General features: G+C 37.1%; 1 protein-coding gene across 3 annotated transcripts in view; it reads left to right on the top strand.

Moving 5' to 3' along the window:
• LOC123525319 (nuclear autoantigenic sperm protein-like) overlaps positions 1–24,923 on the top strand; it is a 58,050-nt gene that overhangs the window by 17,274 nt on the left and 15,853 nt on the right. For 2 of the 3 annotated variants that reach the window (XM_045304269.2, XM_045304268.2), the window contains exons 2-8: positions 5,175–5,285; positions 6,041–6,159; positions 17,719–17,784; positions 18,394–18,816; positions 19,965–20,113; positions 20,641–20,714; positions 21,376–21,449. In XM_045304269.2, the coding sequence (XP_045160204.2) occupies positions 5,175–5,285; positions 6,041–6,159; positions 17,719–17,784; positions 18,394–18,816; positions 19,965–20,113; positions 20,641–20,714; positions 21,376–21,449 (1,016 nt within the window). The remainder of the gene's footprint in view (positions 1–5,174; positions 5,286–6,040; positions 6,160–17,718; positions 17,785–18,393; positions 18,817–19,964; positions 20,114–20,640; positions 20,715–21,375; positions 21,450–24,923) is intronic. The other variant, XM_045304271.2, reaches the window with a different exon arrangement.

Genomic DNA, 24,923 nt, shown 5'->3' with positions numbered 1-24,923 from the left:
ATAAGAAGGAGAAATGTGGTCTGTTCTGCTCTTTATTATTTCCTTAGTATCTGTTCTACCAAGACATTTCTCAAACTGTACTCTTCTCATATCTGGTTCTGAAAATAGACATACCCGTAATCATATCTGGTTCTGAAAATTGATAATCAATACAATTCGCATTGTTACAGAATACTAACTTGATTACTTATAATTAAATATTTTAAAATTATGTATACTAGGTCTTTATTAATTCATTCATAAATCATCATGATAAAACATATTTAAGCACAATGGTCCATTACTCCAGAAAAGATAAAGGAACCTTAAGGCCTCAACAGATATAAAGTTCTAGTTGTACAACACTAATTTAATTATCTCAAAGATGTACTATTTTAAAATAGGTACTGAAAAGAATGTCTGAATGTAACCACTCCTAATAAAAAATAATATTCCATGAATTTGATTATGCATGACACAAATGAGCCACGCCATGAGAAAACCAACATAATGGCTTTGCGACCAGCATGGATCAAGACCCCCATGTGCATCCACGCAGTCTGATCAGGATCAATGATGTTTGCTTTCAAAGTCTATTGCAATTAGAGAAACCGTTTCATAGCGAACAGCATGGACAAGACTGCACAGATGCTGGTCGGAAAGGCAATATGTTGGTTTTCTCATGACGCGGCTGAAATCTTACAAAATAGAATATGTCCTAATCTGTAGGTCAAGAAAGATTTACGAAATCAAGGAAATGATGCTATTCCTTGTGTACATCTTAAATTTAATTGGTGTTGTACAACTAAAACCTACCGTCTGTTGAGGGCTTTAGAATGAACTAAAATAATTAATAAACAATTACAGTACAGAATGATCTATCAAATGACAATACAATATATTTTACATGACTCACCAGACTTTGGAATCTGTAAACCATAAATGAACAGGAACAATGCCACACCACTCATGACAACTTCCGCATTCATTCTGGTGCTGTGCTATTTTGTGTTGATGTCGTATGTATTTCCATGTTTTTTTTCCAGTATTTATTTTGGAAATTTTATGGAAAATGTAGACAAGCTTTAATTTACTGTCACCCAGTGGCTGCTTTTAAAATTTCTGACTTTTGTAAGCTGCCATGTCAAGTGGTCCAATTCAATAAGTCCTTCCTTCCTGCCATTCTGGAAACTGGATAAAGTCCTCATGGTCACTAGTGTAGGAATTCCGAATTGCCAGACAAAATGTCCTTTTTTACGAACCATATTTAGATCTATAGAAATACTTCACAGTCTGTTCCGGTACTCTCGACAGCTAACAGTTACTGCCTAAAACTGATGGCAAACGTAAAACAAATGACAGACGTAGTGAGATGAAGAATTCGTCAACTTTTTCGCCAAAAAACTGCATCAAGACGACACTTCCGCATTGCGCCAAAACAAACGACCGCTTTACGAAACCGGTGAATGTCGTTAAAAATCCCGCGATAAACTTAGATTTAAAAGCCTCAACGAATAGTTTCCTTCTACCGTTTCCATTAAGACGCCGATTATTGAAGATTCTCTTGGAAAGCAAGCCAAAAATAAGTAAAATTCAACACACTTAAATTTTTCGACTTTACGTAAAACGAGATCATTCGCGCATGCGTACAAAATGTATCGAACTACCTTAAAAATAAGTATTTTACACTTATGATAAAGTACGGAGAGCTGTAGGAATAGCCACCAGCGGGCTTTTCACTATTTTTACGTGAGAGCCGTAAGAATAGCCTGCAAGGCTATTCCTACTAATAGCCACTTCCATGATTATAGTACATACGCCGCTTGGGAAATGTTTGAGCCTCGTTTAGATTGAAAGCTTACCCTAAAATATTGAAACCTTGCGGGCATTCAAACTCCATTAAACACATATTTACAAAAGACAGAATTTAGTTCTTTTTGAAGTACAATATGTACTGGTTCTGATGATAAAGTCGACCACCTTGGAAATATTCGATTGCAATCGGTTATTTGTAAAATTGAACACACCATCTAATAGTTTCCACTTAAACACCAACTGGTGTAAATAAAAACAAAATTGGTAAATATTCTGTATAAATAAATGACTTACATTTATCTGTATAAAAAATATTTATCCAAAATTACTGGGTAAGAGGGTGTTTTTTGCGCATGCTCAGTCGCCACATGAAGGCCTGACATTGGGTTACTTTTCATTACTTGATCAGGAATGACTGTTGCAGCTTTTTGGGGAATGTTTCAATATAATTCTAGGAAGAAAATTTTGTAAATGACAAAGTGGTAGAATTTATCATCAGTCAACCTTCATACAGTCCCCGTTTTACTAACCCCTTTCAGGGCCTCACTTCATGTGAGTTTGCTAACTAAATATAAATTTGAATTATGTAAAGTTTTCAGCAAATGTTTAAACCTTCATGTGGTCAACTTTATCATCAGAACCAGTACATATTGTACTTCAAAAAGAACTAGATTTTGTCTTTCATTAAAAACATAAGTTAAATATAAGAGCCTTGACAAACTATTAAATTTGTTATTTGATAAAAATAGCAGACAACTCTTTTAGTACATTTTGAAATGTGTTAAAGGGAGGTAATACATTTAACCAATTTTTTAAAAAAAATATGTCAAAATACATAGTTTTAAAAAATACTGCCCCTGATTTTTAAGTCTTTTATCTACTGATCAATATAAATAACACTTCATTGTAAGTTTGAGAGTTTTTTAAACTCTGTAGTTTGTCAAATGGAAGGAACTACATATAATTTTTTTTAACTCAAAATGCTCACATATGTGAAAAGGCGGCTCTAGGAAGAAAAAAATCCAAGAAATATTAAGTACTGGTTATATGAGGAAAGATTTGTTGTCAAGTTGTCAAACATTTTGCAGTAAAACAGTGCAAATATGTACTGTATTGTTGAAACATTGCACCATTTTTAGCTCACCTGTCACAAAGTGACAAGGTGAGCTTTTGTGATCGCGCGGTGTCCGTCCGTAAACTTTTGCTTGTGACCACTCTAGAGGTCACATTTTTCATGGGATCTTTATGAAAGTTGGTCAGAATGTTCATCTTGATGATATCTAGGTCAAGTTCAAAACTGTGTCACGTGCCATCAAAAACTAGGTCAGTAGGTCTAAAAATAGAAAAAAAAACCTTGTGACCTCTCTAGAGGCCATATATTTCACAAGATCTTCATGAAAATTGGTCAGAACGTTCACCTTGATGATATCTGGGTCAAGTTCGAAACTGGGTCATGTGCCATCAAAAACTAGGTCAGTAGGTCAAATAATAGAAAAACCTTGTGACCTCTCTAGAGGCCATATTTTTCTTGAGATCTTCATGAAAATTAGTCAGAATGTTCACCTTGATGATATCTAGATAAAGTTCAAAACAGGGTCACGTACCTTCGAAAACTAGGTCAATAGGTCAAATAATAGAAAAAACCTTGTGACCTCTCTAGAGACCATATTTTTCAATGGATCTTCATGAAAATTGGTCAGAATTTTTATCTTGATAATACCTAGGTCATGTTCAAAACTAGGTCACTATGTCAAATAATAGAAAAAACGATGTCATACTCAAAACTGGGTCATGTGGGAAGAGGTGAGCGATTCAGGACCATCATGGTCCTCTTGTTATTTATGTCATAAAAAGATAATACTACAAATGGAACTGAATAAACTATTATTGTTATTTAATGCATGTAAGCAATGTCCTGTCTCACGTTTGCCGAACTGCTCCCAAAATTTCAAAACTTCTCCCTATTTCCCCAGGAGGGAGAAGTGACTTCTCCCTAATTTTCCAGGCTAAGGTAGTCCCTGATTTGATGGTAAAACTTTTATTGGGGGGTCAGGGGGCTCTCCCCCTGGGAAATATTGAAATACAGGCATGAAATGGTGGCCTCTGGTGTATCTTTAGGTCCAAAATTTTGAGGTAAATGAGGGGTTAGTACCCTCTTTATGAGTGGGGGGTCAGGGGGTTACCCCCCTGGAAAATTATAAAAAACAGGTATGGAATGGTGGCCTCTGGTGTGTTTCTTGGTCTAAATTTTGAGAAAATTTAATCTCCGAATGACCAGAATTAATCGGAAATTGGGGTCGCCAAAATGTGTAACAAACGAAAAAAGGGCAATCGAGACTAGCATTATTTATAAAATGAAAATTTATAACGTATTTTCTATGACCAGAGTAAATTTTTACCATTGATTTCTGCTTGTTTATCGCAGTTTTCATTGGAATTTGCCAAAATCAATCTACGATCATGATTTAAAAATTATTGGAAATTATCACGGATGTCCCGCCAGTCGTTCATTCCGAAGTTTTGCTACAAACCAGGGCTCAAATTTAGCAACATTTTCTACTAGCTAAAAGTAGCTAGTGCCCTTTTTGTTCAAGTGCTAGCTAAAATGAAAAGATACTAGCTAATGTTAAACAGTAATATTTAATTACTTTATTTTATTTTACTGGCCAAAACCTACTGATTAATCTCTGTAAGTAGCCAGTCACAAAAAAAAAAATTCTGTTAGCTTAAAATAGCTAGTGCCATTTTTTATCCACTTACAAGCTAAAATCAGATCCTTCCATGTTAACTTAATGCAAGCTGCAATCATGCATTATTTCATTGTTCAACAAAACTCTGATATATATCATTTATAAACATAAATGATAACATTCCTTTCATGCAGAAAAATGTATACCTGCAGAACAAACTTTATTAAAGCTTGGAAGACATTTGCTTTGTATATTATTGACTAGCTGAAATTAGCTAAAGTTGCATCAGGAAATATGCACTCGTTTTTTAGTGGAAGAATATTGCGCTCCTAAAGTCGCGCAATATTTCCGCTGCAGAACTTGTGCATATTTCCCAATACAAAGCTAATAACCTGTAGTTATTGCATGTGACTATTCAAATTTGTAAGGCCAATGCCACTAGCACTGTAGACTGCTGGTGCCAATTGGTAAGTTCATAAATTATTTGTAAGAAAATGCAGAAAATTCGACTAATTTATATATAGCTGCAAGTAGCAACCTGTTTATGCAGCACTATGTATTGATTTTTTTCTATGAAATAAATTTTATGAAAAACTTTGTGTCCAGTCTAAGACTGTAGTACATGTAAGAGTATTATTGTGTTGAGATGGAAATTAAGAACCATCTGAATTCAAAATTGTTTTTTTGTAGAATGGAGGCTTGCGAGTCTGCTGTGAACATCCTTGCTCAAGGCAAGAGGAATATGGTGTGTGGAGAGATACCAACAGCAGTAAACCAGTTCCAGGAGGCTTGTCGCATTCTGTAAGTTTTTGTACCTTCATTTTGGGAGAATGAGGCCAGGGTCATCTGAACAGGTGATTTTTGCCACATTATCTAAGTTTAAAATAAATGGAATTGTTTCTCATTTTAAAAAATCAAATGGTGAAAAGATCATTGAAATTAGACCATACTGATGGAAATCTTTTTCAGAACTGATTTTAAATAGATTGTGTTGGAAAAGTAGGAAAAGATATTTTTGACAAAAAAAGCCATTTAACTGTTTTTTTTCAAAATTAACACAAAAGGTATATATCTGGAATGGTGCAAATTTTGCCAAAATTAAAAATGTTTGTTTGCTGTTTCCCTACCTACTGGCTTAAAATGCTGCACCCCAAAAGTTTTTATTGGACAATGCTGGTCAAATTTTTTTTTTTTAAGTTGCAATATGACAAGTGCTGCATATATTTCAAGTAAGCAAAATAGTAAGTAAGAAAGTTTTAATTGTATTATTTAATTTCATCCTTTTATACAGATTTGTCTTATTTTTACAGAAGAAATATTCTGTAAGAAACGATCATACCTCTACTGGTAAAAGTATAATCCCCTCACCAAAAAAAAAAAAAAAACTGCCTAACTGCCTACCTACCTACCCAACTTTAAAAAGTAGGGTCAGGAGACAGCAAACAAGAACTTTTTTAAATGTGGCCTTAGGGACGAACAAGTGTTGTAAGACTTCTTACAAAAGGTACTACAATGCACAATGAGTGTTATACTGCAATTATGTTTTTAACTTTCAGATCAAAAGCCTATGGTGAAACTGCAAAAGAATGTGCAGATGCATACTTCTGTTATGGACAAGCTTTGTTAGATTTGGCTCGAATGGAGAACGGAGTGCTGGGAAACGCCCTGCAAGGAGGTAATTTAGTTGACCCCTATATTTACACCGGAGATTGAAAATTTTTCCAAATAATAACACTAGTGACTCTTTAACAAAAGACTTATAAACTTCATATGATATATGCATGTGGCAAACAACTCCTGTTGCTTTGGGGTCAGTATGTCAAGTGTCAGTCGAACTAACAGGGTTTTATTGTGCCTCCAAATCTGAAGCGGAGTTGCCCTTTCCGATCCATCCGAAATGTCATGTGTATCTCAAAAATTATTTGACCCAGAGTCATCAAACGTCAACATGATTGTCATGTCATGTCATGCAGAATGTGAAGTTGTGCATATGGTTTTTTAGCTCGACTATACGAAATATGGAGAGTTGTCTTACTCGACCAGGTGTCGGCGTCCGCACGAGTTAGTTTTGATGCACTTTCACTTTATCTCTGTAATTACTTGATGGATTTGTTTCAAACTTTAAATAATTATTCCTCATCATGACCAACATCGTATGGCACAAGGGTCATAACTATCACACCAATATTACATGAATTATCCCTCCTTTTTACTTTGAATTTCAGGTTAAAGTTTTCGTGCACTTTCACTATCTCAATTATTACTAAATGGATTTGATTCAAACTTAAAATAGTTGTTCCACCTTATTACCCACATCATATGAGACAAGGTCCGTAACTCTGGTACCAGTATTTCATGAATTATGTCCCCCTTTTACTTAGAATTTCAGGTTAAAGTTTTCATGCACTTTCACTCTTCAGTTTTTAGCTCGACTATTCATAGAATAGTAGAGCTATTGGACTCGCCCATGCGTCGGCGTCCGCGTCCGCGTCCCGATTTGGTTAAGTTTTGTATGTAAGCTGGTATCTCAGCAACCACATGTGGGAATGGATTGAAACTTCACACACTTATTCACTGTGATAAACTGACTTACACTGCACAGGTCCCATAACTCTATTTTGCTTTTTATACGCCCGTTTGAAAAACGGGACGTATTATGGGAACGCCCCTGGCGGGCGGGCGGGTTGGCGGGCGGGCGGGCGGCGTCCACAGACCTTGTCCGGAGCATATCTTCTACATGCATGAAGGGATTTTGATGAAACTTGGCACAGTTGTTCACCATCATGAGACGGAGTGTCATGCGCAAGAACCAGGTCCCTAGGTCTAAGGTCAAGGTCACACTTGGAGGTCAAAGGTCAAATTCAAGAATGACTTTGTCCGGAGCATATCTTCTTCATGCATAGAGGGATTTTGATGAAAGTTGGCACAATTGTTCATCATCATGAGAAGGAGTGTCATGCGCAAGAACCAGGTCCCTAGGTCTAAGGTCAAGGTCACACTTAGAGGTCAAAGGATACAAGAATGAAAACTTTGTCCGGAGCATTTCTTCTTCATGCATAGAGGGATTTTGATATAACTTGGCACAAATGTTCACCACCATGAGGCGGAGTGTCATGCGCAAGAACCAGGTCTCTAGGTCTAAGGTCAAGGTCACACTTAGAGGTCAAAGGATACAAGAATGAAAACCTTGTCCGGAGCATTTCTTCTTCATGCATAGAGGGATTTTGATATAACTTGGCACAAATGTTCACCACCACAAGACGTAGTGTCATGCGCAAGAACCAGGTCCCTAGGTCTAAGGTCAAGGTCACACTTAGAGGCCAAAGGTCAGATACAAGAATGACTTTGTCCGAAGCATTTCTTCTTCATGCATGGAGGGATTTTGATGTAACTTGACACAATTATACACCATCATGAGACGAAGTGTCATGCGCAGTTCCCTTCTTTAGAATTACTTCCCTTTGTTGTTACTATAAATAGCTTATATTGTAACTTTTTCATTACTAGTCGTAGGGAAAAATCGAGACCACTTTTCTGTAGTACAACATGCATGCTACATCCAATTTTGAGGTGTATTTTGACCAGTCTCTACCTGGTAAAGATTTTTGTGTGGACTTACAATTTTTTTTTTTTTTTTTTTTTTTTTTTTTTTTTTTTTAAGATTAACTTCCCTTAGTTGTTACTATAAATAACTTATATTGTAACTTTTTTATAATTGACCGTAGGGAAAAACCAAGACCACTTTTCTGTGGTACAACATAGATGTTACTTTCCAATTTTAGGTGTATTTTAAGGTATCTCTACCTGGTAAGGAGTTTTTTTGTGGACTTAGAAAAACAAAACACTTAGTTATTACTAAACAACCACAAAATTAAAATTCCATTTGCAAATACAGGTGCTAGAGTAAAGAAATTTGCTGTGACGGGCGTATATTGTGACATTCTTGCACTCTTGTTTACAAAATTATGCCCCTTGTTTGACTTACAAATTCTTGGTTAAGGTTTTGTATGTAAGCTGGTATCTCAGTAACCACTTGTGGGAATGGATTGAAACTTCACACACTTATTCACTGTGATAAACTGACTTACACTGCACAGGTCCATAACTCTATTTTGCTTTTTTACAAAATTATGCCCCTTTTTCGACTTAGAATTTTTTGGTTAAGGTTTTGTATGTAAGCTGGTATCTCAGTATCCACTAATGGGAAAGGATTGAAACTTCACACACTTGTTCACACTTGTTCACTGTCATGATATGACATGCAGTGCAAAGGGTCAATAACTCAACTTTGCATTTTACAAAATTATGCACCTTTTTAAACTTAGGAGTTTTGGGTTAAATTCTTATATGTAAGCTGGTATCTCAGTACCCTCTAATGGGAATGGATTGAAACTTCACACACTTGTCCACTGTCATGAGCTGATAAGCACTATGCAGGTTCCATAACCCTATTTTGCTTTTTTTAAATTATGCCCCTTTTTCGACTTTCATATTCATTCAATCGACAAGGCTGTTGAATAGTCTAGCGTTGCTGTCCTCCGACAGCTCTTGTTACTAAATGGATTTGCTCTTCATCTTGTAGTTCGCGACTACACTGTCAGACCAGTAGCCTTGATGAAACTTGTGGTTTGCCGCAGATCCTCAATGCCTCCATACAGTTTCTGGTGGATTGAGGTATCTATCGGCCAAGTCGCAGCTCGCTCCTGGTCATGCCTTTTACATCTCTGAAGTATATGCTCTGCAGTCTGATCTTCTTCACCACATGGACAAGTTGGGGATAATGCCAGTCTGTATTTCTTGTACATGTGAGCATTGAGCTTGTGCCCTGAGCGGAGCCTTACCATTATCACTTGTTCAGACTGATCAAGGAGATGAAATGCATCTTCCTCCATCTCGGTCTCGTTAGTGTCTTGATGGTGACTTTCTATTTGTAACTCACAGGTTGTGTTGGTTGTTCTGACTGAGCTCCTAGCTAAGCCAGTTTGTCTGCCTCTTCATTGCCTGCAAGTCCACAATGGGATGAAATCCACTGAAGTGCTACTTTGCAGGTTCTACTCAGGCTCTGCATTCTCCTGGCTAGCTGCGGAGCTTTATTGTTGATCAGAGCTTCTATGACAGACAGTGCATTTGTGAGAAAGACGACTGAGAAGCTTTCTTCTGCCGAGTCTTCAATCATTGAGACGGCCTTCATGAGTGTTTCAGTCATGCCTTGTAATTGCTGCAGTGTTTTCCTGTGGCTGCATGTAGTGTTTCTGTCTTGCCAAATGGGTATTGAATGAAAACTCCTGCTCCTCCATCTTTGATGGCGCATGTGGCTGATCCGTCTGTATAGATATGAGTCCATGATTCCGGAGGATAGTCTTCATTGATAATAGCAAGTGTGAAGCTCTTCCGAATGCCTTCATCCTCTTGCTTCCTGCGGTCAAGACGAGGAACAGCAAGTCTCACAGTCACTGAGGACAGATCATTCGCTAGTGGGTTTATAATGTCTTCACTACCTAGGGGAGTCGTTGGTATGCTCAGCTCAGTTTTGAACTCTCGATTGAGTTTCTTTGCCTCATATATGAAGCTGCTACGTTTGAGCCGATTCTTTGTGTAGCCATCTAGCTTGGCTTTCATGGGGTGGTCTTGAAAATACCTGAACTTCTCTGCTTGAAGCAGAACCTTTGCATGTCTTCTGTCTTGTAATGGCTGTGTGCCTGTTAGCTTCTTGATGAAGGAGATTGGTGTAGACTTTGTACCCTATTTTGGTGTGTATAGGTCTCGGTAATGTATAGTCCGCATCTAATTTTTGCTCTGGAAATGGTCGGAAAATTTAACTTCTAGCGTATTAGTCGCAGTTAAATTTCGGATTTTTTCCCCAGCAATATTTAATATTTACCTGCAAAAAAGTTATGGCGGCGGCCATATTGATGCCGCGGACTGAATTATTATCAGAACCTGATTGGTGGAAATCGGACAGTGTTATTTTCGTTCCCAACCGTTTCGTACCAACAGTAGTATCGGTAACAGACTATACAAAGAAAGCGACTTTTTGACACTAATTGGCAGCAGACGGTTTGCGTTTACATTCTGTTGTCATGCAAGTTTAAGTGTGAATTGTTTGCACAGCAATTATAACACCTTTCCGTGTCATGTAATTAACGGCGTTCTTTTGATTCTGAGTAAAATTAACAAAATATCTCTTTCTGGATTTTTTTCTTTTATTTAAAAATTAAAGTAAAAAATTATCTTTCAAGTGTTTTAATACGCTAAGAATTAGTATAAACAATGTTTGGAATGGAGACGGATCTGTCCGGATTTATCCAACCCGGAGTATACATGTCATGGTGTCCAGTAAAACGAAAGTAGAAACAAACGTAATTCAGACTGCAAAAACATCTTTGAATTAAATCATTCGATAATTTAATAGTCTGTATGGGTTATTTACGATATATTTTATTGAAAGTAACCGCTATTGGTTGAAAAGCCGCCGATATTGATATTTTTTATCCATTTTGTTCGTTCGTAACAGATGCACGTAATTTTGCGAGAGCTACGGTCAGAAAAGTGGCCCGAAAAAAAAACTGCTGGCAATGTTCTGTCGTATAGGTCGCAGGAACTTTTTCAGGCAGCAAAATGGGCAGAAAAAGTGCAACCTATACGCACCAAAATACGGTAGTACCTGTCATGATCCGCAATGCTTGATTCTGAACCTTGTCTAAAGCCTGTTGGTTAGTTTTGGCAGTAGTGGACCAGGCAGTTGAGCTATACTCTAAATGGGGTCTCACTGTTCCCTGATATACTGTCTTGAGTATTTGCTCATTTGCTCCCCACGTTGTTCCAGCAAGTTTGCGCATCATGGCAAGCTTCCTACGGGCCTTCCCTTCTGCTTGAATAATGTTGGGCTTCCAGGTTAGCTGTTTGTCAAAGGTCACTACGAGGTATTCTGCCTTGTCTGCTTCAATCAGCAAAGTATTTCCCATCTTGATTTTACCTGCCCTCTGTTTTGACGACGGGGAGAATAGTGTGGTGGACGATTTCCCTGTATTGATCGATACACACCAATCTTCAATCTTCAGCCCAAGCTGAAAACTTGTTGATGGCTTCTTGCATCCTGTATGTGGCTGTAGTGGCATGTTCTTCCTTAATGGATTTGATTCAAACTTTAAATAGTTATTCAACTTCATCACTCACATTATATGACACAAGGGCCATAACTCTTGCACCAATATTTCATGAATTATCCCCCCTTTTTACTTAGAATTTCAGGTTTAAGTTTTGATGCACTTTCACTCTATCTCAGTTATTACTAAATGGATTTGATTAAAGTTAAAAATAGTTGCTCTACCTTATTACCCACATCATATGACAGTAGGTCCATAACTCTGGTACCAATATTTCATGAATTATGCCCCCCTTTTACTTAGACTTTCAGGTTAATTTTGATGCATTTTCACTATATCTCAGTTATTACTAAATGGATTTGATTCAAACTTGAACTTGTTATTCCACATTATAAGACACAAGGTGCAAAAATCACTCTTGCACCAATATTTCATGAATTACCCCACTTTTTGCTTAGAATTGTACTTATTTTGATGTTCTTTATCTCTCTTATTACTTAATACTTTTGACACAGACTCAAGCTATTGTCATAATCTTCATTCTTTTTGGAGTCATTAAACACTCTAGTGACAGCTCCAACTTCCTCAGATGTGCCCAGTTTCACTATCCAGCATCGAAATGTCGAGCGTGCTGTCTCCTGTGGCAGCTCTTGTTTTATTGGGATTTCACACAGCCATACCAGAATAATTGTATTTACTTGGTCAAAAAATCATAATAAGGGCCTAAAAGTTTGTGTTCGTGTGTGTCTAAAAAAAGTACAGTGTAACTTCCGAAAACCGGACCTTCTGAAAACCGGAAACCTTTGAAAACCGCATGAAACTCAAGGTCCCGTTTTATACTGTTCTTATTTCTATATATTTTTAACTTCTGAAAACCGGAACTTCCGAATTCTGAAAACCGGACGATTTTTGAAGGACCATTTTATATTTCAACACTAAAATTTACTTCCGAAAATCGAACAGTAAAATCTTTGCTGGATTAAAAGTGTCACCTATTAGTTCAAAAACACTGTCAACATATTCTTTTGTTTATCTATTAGTGGCGCGTGTTTATTTTGACACGCTAGATAATCACAATGAACATTTGATGCAAAAGTAAGGAAGTAATTAGCGATAACTTTCATTTGTATTCAATTTATGAAAACGTGATAAATTAAATATATTACGTGTGAAAAACTTTCTTAATGTTTGAACGAAAGAAAGATTAGTGTTTTAATTGATTTAGTTACATCGATTATACTATGCATGTCAACATTAATTAAGTGTTGACGAATTCGGGACCCCAAAGATGATAAAATGTTTGTGGAAAGTGTTTGCGTAAATTATTATTAAATATATGTTGTTTCTTTTTATATTTTATTTATGTATTTATTATCCTTAATGTTTGAAATTCATTAATTAATCAATTAGTTATTAACTTTCAATAAAACTTGTAAAATTATAAAGGATAATAATCTCCTTCATCCTACGTGTAAGAAAACATAACTCTTGTATACCACGTCCATTTTGCCTACAAACTTTCAAACTTCTGAATTTCGGAAACTTCCAAAAACCGAACTTTTAGGCTGGTCCCGAGGTCGTTCGGTTTTCGGAAGTTACACTGTATATGACCTAGGATTATAAAATGTAGAAATATAATTCAGCATGTGAAGTTGTGCAGCTGGGGTTTTGTTAGATTTCAATTATGCCCCCTTTTGGACTTGGAAAATCCTGGTTAAAGTTTTGCATGCAAGTTACTATCTCCAAAACTAATGCAGATACTGGATTGAAACTCATAGAGATTTTAACGTTTCCGGTAATATTCATGCTTCTGGGACAACAATTCTAATAGTCGAGCATTGGCTGTCTTACGGACAGCTCTTGTATTGTGTTAACTTTACTTTGGTTGTGTGTGCAACATAATATTTATTTATCTAGGTACTCCCCGTAATGAAGTATGACTTTTGTTTAAACATTTTCATCTTGACAGCTCAACTTTGACTTTCATTTTGCAATTTTTATACGCCTGTCTCTGAAAGAGTGGGGTGTATTATGTGAACACCTGTAGCGGGCGGTCGGCGTCCAAAGCATGTCTGCTCTCTAAGTCGAACAGTTTTCATCTGATCTTCACCAAACTTGCTGACAATGTTTGTGGGCATAGTATCTTGGCCAAGTTAGTTAACCACCCACTCTTGTTTGAAATGTACATGTTTTGCAACATTTTCAATAGATGTATATAAGGCATACAGTAATAATAGCCATAATGTGAAAATAATTATTAAAAAGGAGTTTGATATTTTTAGCTCGGCTATATAAAGAATAGGTAGTGCTATTGGATTGGACTCACACGTGCATCTTCATCCGCGTCTGCGTCACCATCTCTATCAGTTTTTGTATGTAAGTTTTGAAAGCGTATTAGTTCAAAAACTAAATCACGAAACTACTTTTTGCTTATACTATACTTTATCCAGTTTTTATGCCCCAAAAGGGAGGCATATAGTTTTTGAACTGTCTGTCAGTCTGTCCGCAATTTTCGTGTCCGGTCCATATCTTTGTCATCGATGGATGGATTTTTGAAATAACTTGGCATGAATGTGTACCACAGTAAGACGACGTGTTGCGCACAAGACCCAGGTCCGTAGCTCAAAGGTCAAGGTCACACTTAGACGTTAAAGGTAATTTTTCATGATAGTGCATTCGTGTCTGGTCCATATCTTTGTCATCCATGGATGGATTTTCAAATAACTTGGCATGAATGTGTACCACAGTAAGACGACGTGTCGTGCGTAAGACACAGGTCCGTAGCTCAAAGGTCAAGGTCACACTTAGACGTTAAAGGTCATATTTCATGATAGTGCATTGATGGGCGTGTCCGGTCCATGTCTTTGTCATTCATGCATGGATTTTAAAATTATTAAGGCATGAATGTGTACCACAGTAAGACAACGTGTCGCGCGAAAGACCCAGGTCCATCGGTCAAAGGTCCTAAACTCTAACATCGGCCATAACTATTCATTCAAAGTGCCATCGGGGGTCATGTGTCATCCTGTGGAGACAGCTCTTGTTGTATGTAAGTTGGTATCTCAGTAACCACTTGTGGGAATGGATTGAAACTTCACACACTTGTTCACTGTGCTAAACTGACTTGCACTGCACAGGTCCTATAACTCTATCTTTATTTTTAGCTCACCTGAGCACAAAGTGCTCATGGTGAGTTATTGTGATCATTGTCCGTCCGTCGTCAACAATTGTGGTTAAAAGACATCTCCAAAACCACTGAATGGATTTTGATGAAACTTGGCATGGATGGTCCTCTACCAAAGTTGTTCTAACACTTCCGCTTGGTTGCACATAGGGGCCGCCAGAGCTAAAAATAGAAAAATCTTCAAACGACATCACCTCCTAAACCAATGGTCCGATTTTGAAACAATTTCACACAAATGGTCCTTATGTCATCCTCAACCAAGATTTTTAGCTCACCTGTCACAAAGTGACAAGGTGAGCTTTTGTGATCGCGCAGCGTCCGTCGTCCGTCCGTAAACTTTGCTTGTGACCACTCTAGAGGTCACATTTTTCATGGGATCTTTATGAAAGTTGGTCAGAATGTTCATCTTGCTGATATCTAGGTCAAGTTTGAAACTGGATCACGTGCGGTCCAAAACTAGGTCAGTAGGTCTAAAAATAGAAAAACCTTGTGACCTCTCTAGAGACCATACTTTTCAATGGATCTTCATGAAAGTTAGTCAGAATGTTCACCTTGATGATATCTAGGATAAGTTTGAAAGTGGGTCACGTGCCATCAAAAACTAGGTCAGTAGGTCAAATAATGAAAAAACCTTGTGACCTCTCTACAGGTCAAATTTTTCATGGGAACTGTATGAAAGTTGGTCTGAATGTTCACCTTGATGATATCTAGGTCAAGTTTGAAACTGGGTCAGCTGCGGTCAAAAACTAGGTCAGTAGGTCTAAAATTAGAAAAACCTTGTGACCTCTCTAGAGGCCATACTTTTGAATGGATCTTCATGAAAATTGATCAGAATGTTCACCTTGATGATATCTAGGTCAAGTTTGAAACTGGGTCACATGCCCTCAAAAACTAGGTCGGTAGGTCAAATAATAAAAAAACCTTGTGACCTCTCTAGAGGCCATATTTTTCATGGGATCTATATGAAAGTTGGTCTGAATGTTCATCTTGATAGTATCTAGATCAGGTTCGAAACTGGGTCAGCTGTGGTCAATAACTAGGTCAGTAGGTCTAAAAATAGAAAAAAAATTGACCTCTCTAGAGGCCATATTTTTCAATGGATCTTCATGAAAATTGGCCTGAATGTTCATCTTGATGATATCTAGGTCAAGTTCAAAACTGGGTCAAGTGCCTTTAAAAACTAGGTCATTAGGTCAAATAATAGAAAAACCTTCTGACCTCTAGAGGCCATATTTTTCATTGGATCTTCTTGAAAATTGGTCAGAATTTTTATCTTGATGATATCTAGGTCAAATTCAAAACTGGGTCACATGAGCTCAAAAACTAGGTCACTATGGCAAATAATAGAAAAAACAACATCATACTCAGTTCAAAACTGGGTCATGTGGGGCCAGGTGAGCGATTCAGGACCATCATGGTCCTCTTGTTTAAATTATACCGATTTGTCAAAAAACATGGCCGCCAGGGGGCGTGGTCACTTTTCCTTATATGTATGTAGTGGAAATTTAAAAAATCTTCTTGTGTGAAACTGCTGGCACGATTTCAAAATACTATACACAAATGGTCCTTGTGTGACCCTCTACCAAGATTGTTCAGATAATACCGATTCATCAAAAAACATGGTCGCCAGGGGGCGTTGTCACTTTCCCTATATGTATATATTGGAAATTAAAAAAAATCTTGTGTGAAACTGCTAGCCCAATTTTAAAATAATTTTACACAAATAGTCCTTGTGTGACCCTCTACCAAGGTTGTTCAAATTATTTTGATTCGTGAAAAAACATGACCACCAGAGGGCATGGTCACTTTTCCCTATATGTATATAGTGGAAACTTTAAAAAATTTCTTGTGTGAAACTGCTAGTCCGATTTTAAAATAATTTTACGCAAATGCTTCTTGTTTGACCTTCTAAAAATATTGTTCAGATTTTTCTGATTCGTCAAAAAACATGGCCGCTAGATGGCATGGTCACTTTTCATCAACAATTTCTTTAAATGATATCTCCTCCAAAACCACGGAATGGATTTCGATGAAACTTTACACAAATGACCTCTTGGTAGCCCTCTTTCAAAGTTGTTCAAATGGTTCCGGTTCATTGAACATAATTATGGGTCTTTTTGGTTAAAAATAGGTTTTTAGCTCTCAGACTTTAAAAATCCTTTTCTCTAGAGCTTTAATATTTTGCATTTGATATAAGGGTTTGACTCTCTACCATACTTGTCCAAATTATTACCCTTAGGTAAAGCAAATGGCCACGCCCCTGTGTCTGACATGTACTTACTATAGGCTTATATATAAGAAATGTTGAAAATCTTCTCTTAATCAATAACGGCTAGGGCCTTGATATTTGGCATGTGATATCAGATTTGTAATTTCTACAGTAATTATTCAAATTATTGCCCTAGGTTCAAAAATGTGTATGAAATGTATATAATATAAGCTAACATAGAGAAATCTGCCTGTACTCAGGTGAGCGCTTTAGGGTCAATGACCCTCTTGTTTACAAAATAATGCCACCTTCAGCTTTCATGTTCATTCAGTTGACAAGGCTGTTGAATAGTTGAGCTTTGCTGGCCTACGACAGCTCTTATTTGTAGTTCCAAACAGAACAGGCACTCTTGAAAGCCTCTTCTGCTTGTTCTGAAAAATTTGATATACATTTCATGAAAAACGAAGAGTTATGAGGCTTAAAAATGTAAAACTAAAATTCACTTGAGGGGAGGTTTCAAGACACTTCAAGAACCTTAGTAATGACAAATTTAGAAGTGAGCGAAATATGAAGGTATAACAGCATTTTACCCCCTGTAGTATATCTTGCCTATATTGCATCATTTGGAGAGTTGACTTCAGATCTGTTTTAAATGGGCATGTAGTAAAACCTTATGAGTAACAGAACTATATATTTGAAAGAAGAACTAACTAAATATGTTATGTAATTTGGCAGTGCCTGAAACAGATGATGAGTCAACTGAACAGAAAGATGAACAGTTTGAGAAGGCGGAGATTGATGGTACTTTACATTTATTTTGGTATCTTCAGTAAGATACAAACATGTACTGAGGCATGAAAACAGAAACTTAGAAAGACATGTTTTACCTTCTGAATGGCTGTTTGACAATCTTAAATTCTGTAAAATTTGGTACATGTGCTTGGTAAATACATGTAGCAAGAAATTTTACGACTGTACTTTTTACTTTTTGTTGCACTCAATTAAAGAAGTTCCTGTTTTATGTAAACTTTGTATTGAGTTGTTGAATACAGTCTCCAGTAAATCTACTCATGGTCAAGTACAGTAGATGCATTGTCCTTTTATGATTGGTTTAGTTGAATTATGCCAGCAGTAATGTATTCAAAGCAGTGAAAACAATACACAGGAACATATGCATGTTAAATGAATTCCATATTTGACTTGTGTCAAACACATGATGGATTTAAGGCTTGGTTTATGTAACTATTTCTAAATTGATATTTTCATCAGTACATGTTACTTCCCTGCAAAATTTTCCTTTAAAAGTGGTAACCTTTAGTACTTTACTTCACTTTTGGCTACACATTCATCTGCATATACTAAACAAGGAGCTTGACATAAATTTCCCCATTGATTTTTTCTGCAAATAAGCCCCTGAAAGAGAGAAGCTCAGAAAGGAAGTTTATGATGCCATGGGCGAAAAGGAAGCAGAAAAGAAAGAACGAGAAGTGAAGGAAGCAGAAAAGAGGCAGGAGTCTGGAGAAACAATGGAGGTTGCCATGGATACAGAGTCACAAGACAAAGAAAAGTCCAAGGATGAAGAAAAAGCTGAAAAGGTTGAAGATAAGACTAAAGATAAAACAGAACCCGAGGAAAAAGATAAAAGTGAGAAAGATGAAGGCAAAAAGAAAGAAAAACCTGATGAAAAGAAATCTGATAAGAAAGATGACATTTCAGATAAAGCAGAAGATAAAACTGAGAATAAATCTGAAGAGAAGACAGAGGATAAACCAAAAACAGAAGAGAAAAAATCTGAAGATGTTGAAATGAAAGAGAAAAGTGATGAAAAGAAAGGTTGAAGTTTGTTATTGAAATGCACACTCACCATTCATGACATTCCCATTCTTCCTCCTGCAAATGTTTCCTTTTATGGGTTCACATTTTGGTATTTAGTCTATGTAAAGGTTCATGATGTGTGCATTGCTGGGTACAGAAGTTTAAGTAGACACAAGATCTATTTAAAATTTCTATAGAGTAAAGTTGGACATTTAAGCAGGATCAGAATATTTCCAACATGTAACTAAATCCTGTGTCAGTTATTTTACCATAAAAGTGGAGGAATGGAATGCACCAATTTTTGTTATACTTTCAGCTACTAATTTTGTTCTCTTTCCAGGAGTTGCTTTGTATTTAGCATTACAACTTAAAACTTTGCTTTATTGCAGGTTCATACTAATAGTTAGAAAAGTTATATTAATTTGTTTCTTTTTACAGTTTATAAACTTGCAGAAAATCATTGTTGAATAATGTTTCACTTCTAAAGTTCTAACACTAACTTTCCCATATGAAGCAATCACTTTTAAAAATTTGATATTGTAATCAAATGCTTTAGTGTAATGATTATTTATATTATATTAAGTGAAGAGACTTGAAAATCTGCATAGCCTTTATTTCATGGTAGCTGTTTATAAAGCTAAGCTATTAAATTAGTTTCACTTTGAAAGAAACTTTGCTCAATTTTGTCATAAAGAAAACTGATAAATATCTAATCTGAATAAGGCCTTAATGTTGTTTTACTTGTAATAATAAGCTATTTTATTAACACGATAGTAGCAATGAATTTGGTAAAAAGTCTGTTATTTATTGTATGTATGTCTAGGTTATTGATGTAAACACAGAAAGGAGTTTAAAGGATTCTTTATAACTTAAAGTCACATCCGACAGTTTCCTAAATGTATGTGGGCAAAAACTTTCCTATGGACAGAATTTCTTTAAACTTTGTGTACTGACTGACAATCAAGTTTATAACGGAAATATGTATTAAGAATCATAGGTACCATTATAAACTTGATTTTCAGTCAGTACACAAAGTTTAAAGAAATTCTGTCCATAGGAAAATTTTTGCCTATATACAAGTCATGTAGGAAACTGTCAGATGTGCCTTTAAATGCTATTAGATTCATTTAAGATGTGATCTTACTAACATTTTAAATTGTTTGTAGAGGAGGAAGAAGGTAGTGCAGAGGAAGAGGAGGGGGAGGGAGAAGATGGTGAGGGTACTGAAGAGGAGGGCGAGGGCACAGAAGAAGAGGGAGACGCTACAGCAGAGGAGGGAGAAGAAACAACGTCACAAGATGGCTCACAGGATGGGGTAATTAATGGAAACCAAAATTGATACATATTATACATCTTAAAAACACTGAAATAAGTGTGCTTTGCAGAGCAGCTTCAGGTGGTGACATACCTGCCTAATGAATATATTGTAAAAATGGAATTTAATGCATTTAAGTGTTTGAGATGTAAAATACCCTTAGAATATTTTGACATAATCTTGTTGAGTAATGAATTGACATGTTTTGCCAAGCCATTTTGAGAATGCTCTATTAATTTGTCTTTCAGGCATTCTGTAGTGTGGCTGATTTCCAGCTTGTAGACATACCTTTTGCTTCATTTAACTTGACTGGCTTTTGTATGTAAGCTAGTATTTCTGCAAACAAAGAAGGGACTTTCTTTTCAAGTTGTCCAGTATGCTTATTGCTTTCTGTAGACATCTCTTATTCAAATACCTAGTGTTCCACTGAGCTCTTTAACATCTAAATAAAGGTATACTACGCAATTGAATTTTTACCTTTGGGTTATACAGTTTGATGTAATACTATGGTAATCATAATTTTACAGGAGAATCCAGATGATGTATCAAACTTACAGCTTGCCTGGGAAATGTTGGAACTTGCAAAACTTATATATATCAAGTAAGAACCTTGAAAATAGTATCATTATTTCCTCTTACAAGAGAAATATAAACCCGTATGTGATAAACACATGTTGAAAACACAGAAATTTGGAATCCCAGGTTAAATAAAGATTTTGTAAGATTAAATAAAGGGTTGAGGTCACAGAGAGGTCAAACGTTAACATGGTCTGTTTCGTGTCTGATCCATAACTCTGCCATCCATGAAGGGATTTTGAAATAAAGTGGCATTAATATTTACCATAATGAGACAACTTGTCATGTGCAAGACCCAGACTCCTAGCTCCAAGGTCAAGACCCGCTTATGACCCGGTTCTCTGAGGTCAAGGTCACGAAATGTGCGATTTTTTGTGCAGACAACTGTAGCATTCTTGGGCACTCTTTGGGGGGCATTTCTCACCAATAGTGACAGCTCTTGGTTTTAAACTTTTCACTTTAAAAGTGTTGAAAGCAAGGCTCTGATTGGTGAATGTGAGTCTCAATAGCCTGTCCTAGGATCCAATGCATAGCATTAATGGATGATATTAACCAGATTGTGCTATCAAGGTTCCATCATTTTTACCACTTCACTGTAGTAATTAAAAGAAAAAAGTTAACCCAATTTTATTTCAACAAATGACCAGTGTAACAAATGGTTTCCAGGACTTGTATTTTTATTTCAGAGATGAATCAAAAGAAGCCAAACTAAGAGCAGCAGAATCTCATCTCAAACTTGGTGAAGTTAGCCTAGAAACAGGTAAATTCTCTTCTTGTATTTTACTTGTACTCCTGAAATTTTAAATGATATCAAAGCCTCTGCTATGTTGGCATATAAATGTCAGATAAGTCCTGCAAAAGCTTTTTGTACATCACAGATTTGTTTAAGATTTCACTCTACAAGACTCGAGTTATAGCCCTTGACTTGGTCATAAATATGCATAATGGGGCATTAAAGTGTCGGACTGCATTAGTTTTGCAACTAATTAAATTGAATCTTTTCTTTAAAAAAGGCAGGCTTGTGGATGTCAGGAGAAGCATTCTAGTGTGTTGAAAATGCCTAAAAGCCCTCTGTTTTCCAGGGACTTTGCCTCCAGGTCCCCCACCAAGGTTTTACCCTTGGACCTCGATGGGGCCTGCGCGGCCCCCAAAGCCGCGGGTAAAATTTTCACGGATTTTTACCTAAAGTCATTCTCATCCCTGCCCAATCAGAGTTACAGTCCTTGACTTAATAAAAAATACACATAATGAAGTGCTTGTATCTTGAAAAATATTTCCTCTAGTCATGAAACCATATACAGTGACACGAGGCTGGAGGTGGGTTCCAGTTTCCTATGAACACATAGCTAGTTCTCTTCCAGTCTACAACCTGTATTTTTATGCCCCCCTTCAAAGGAGTGGTATATTGTTTTGCAGATGTCGGTCTGTCGGTATGTAGACCAATCTGTTTCAAGATGATAGCTCAAGAACGCTTTGGCCTAGGATCACGGAAGTTGATAGGGGGGTTGGTCATGACCAGCAGATGACCCCTATTGATTTTGAGGTCAGTAGGCCAAAGGTCAAGGTCACAGTGACCAGGAACATTTACACAGTTTCCAGACGATAACTTTAGAATGCTTGGGCCTAGGACCACGAAACTTTATAGGGAGGTTGATCATGACCAGCAGACGATCCCTATTGAATTTGAGGTCAATAAGTCAAAGGCCATGTCACATTGACCCAGAACAGTAGAACTTTTGTGTACGGTGACCAAATAATTTCTGTTCCTTGTGCAATTACTGAATGCATCAAGGGGGGCATTTTGTGTTCTACTTTCTCTTGTTAAACCCCCGAAGGGACATATTATGTTATACCCCCAGTGTCTGTCTGTCCGTTAGCAATTTCGTGTCTGCTCTGTAACTCTTGAACCCCTTGAAGGATTTCAAAGAAACTTGACATAAATGTTCACCACACCGAGACGACGTGCAGAGCGCATGTTTCAGATGACTCGCTTCAAGGTCAAGGTCACACTTAGGGGTCAAAGGTCATATATGACTGCTTTGTGTATATTGCTCAGCATTGCAGTGCTCTTGTTTTTATTTGGCAGATCCCTTATTTGTTCAATAAAATTTTTTGAATTACTTCCCATTTATGTTACTATAAACAGCTTATTTTGAAACTTTTATTATTGGCCGTAGGGAAAAACGGAGACCACTTTACTGTGGTACAACATGGATGGTACCTCCAATTTTTAGGTGTGTTTTGACATACCTGTACCTGGTAAGGATTGTTTTGTGGACTTAGAATTTTTTTATTTTTTTTGGAATTTCTTCACTTTGTTGTTCCTGTCCTTTGAGCTTCAACAGTCAAGCTCTTTGAATTTTGCTCCCATCCTCTGATTTAACCCTTCAGGCATATATTGCCCTGCTTGGCGGAGCTCTTGGTGTTATTATAAATAGATATTCAAATAATCTGGCACAAAATATTCACCATTATAAAACTTGTTTAACACTTTGATCCCTAGCTCAGAGATAAGTTACAAGTGAAAGCTGTTGCATACTTTTTTGCTCAAGCAAAGAATAAGAAGGGCTGTTGCATCGCCCTGGCGCTGGCGTCTATGTTGGTTAAAGTTTTTTGATGAAGTCTTAATATTTATGCCCCCCTTCGAAGAAGGAGGGGTATATTGTTTTGCAGATGTCGGTCGGTCGGTCGGAATGTAGACCAATCCATTTCCGGATGATAACTCAAGAACGCTTGGGCCTAGGATCATGAAAGTTGATAGGGAGGTTGGTCATTTCCAGTAGATGACCCCTATTGATTTTGAGGTCTGTATATCAAAGGTCAAGGTCACAGTGACCCTGATTAGCGGTTTCCGGATGATAACTCAAGAACACTTAGGCCTAGGATCATGAAAGTTGATAGGGAGGTTGGTAATGACCAGCAGATGACCCCTATTGATTTTGAGGTCAGTATGTTAAAGGTCAAGGTCACAGTGACCCTGAACAGTAAAACGGTTTCCGGATGATAACTCAAGAACACTTAGGCCTAGGGTCACGGAAGTTGATAGGGAGGTTGGTCATGACCAGTAGATGACCCCTATTGATTTTGAGGTCAGTATGTCAAAGGTCAAGGTCAGTGACCAGGAACAGTAAAATGGTTTCCAGGCAATAACTCCAGAACGCTTGGGCCTAGTGTCAGGAAAATTGATAGTTAGGTTGGCCATGACCAGCAGATGACCCCTATTGATTTTGAGGTCATTAGGTCAAAGGTCAAGGTCACATTGGCCAGGAACAGTTAAAACGGTTTCTGATCTTCTTGTCCAAAACAATAGGGTCTAGGGCTTTGATATTTGGTATGTAGCAAAATCTAGTGGTCCTCTACCAAGATTGTTCACATTATTTCCCTGGGGTCGAATATGGCCCCACCCCGGGGGTCACATGGTTTATATAGACTTGAATAGGAAAAAATTTAAAAAACCTCTCATCCAAAACCACAGGGCCTAGGACTTTGATATTTTGTATATGACATCATCTAGTGGTCCTCTATTAAGATTGTTCAAATTATTCCCCTAGGGTCAAATATGGCTCCGCCCTGGGGGTCACATGGTTTACATAGACTTATATAGGGAAAAACTTTGAAAATCCTCTTGTCCAAATGACAAAGGCTATGGCTTTGATATTTTGTAATGTAGCATCATTTAGTGGTTCTCTACCAAGTTTGTTCAAATTATCCCTCTAGGGTCAAGTATGGCCCCACCCCAGGGGTCATATGGTTCATATAGACTTCTATAGGGAAAAACTTAGAACCTTCATGTCTATAACTTACATCATTCAAATTTGGACCACATGTATAGTTTTGAGTGGCAAGATGAACCTTGACATGAGTTGACCTTGATCTTGACCTAGTGACCTACCTTCACATTTCTGTAGCTACAGCCTTCAAATTTGGACCACATGCATAGGTTTGTGTACCGAAAAAAACTCTGACCTTGTTATTGACCTAGTGACCTACTTTCACATTTTTGAAGGTACAGGCTTCAAATTTGGACTACATGCATAGTTTTTTGTTCCAAAATAAAATTTGACATTGATTTTGACCTAGTGACCTACTTTCACATTTCTGTAGCTACAGCTTTCAAATTTGGACCACATGCATAGGTTTGTGTACTGAAAAAAACTTTGACCTTGTTATTGACCTAGTGACCTACTTCACATTTTTGAAGGTACAGGCTTCAAATTCGGACCACATGCATAGT

This window comes from Mercenaria mercenaria, chromosome 3 (genome assembly GCF_021730395.1).
Source record: "Mercenaria mercenaria strain notata chromosome 3, MADL_Memer_1, whole genome shotgun sequence".
Lineage (NCBI taxonomy): Eukaryota > Metazoa > Mollusca > Bivalvia > Venerida > Veneridae > Mercenaria > Mercenaria mercenaria.
This window is presented reverse-complemented; position numbering and strand designations above follow the sequence as displayed.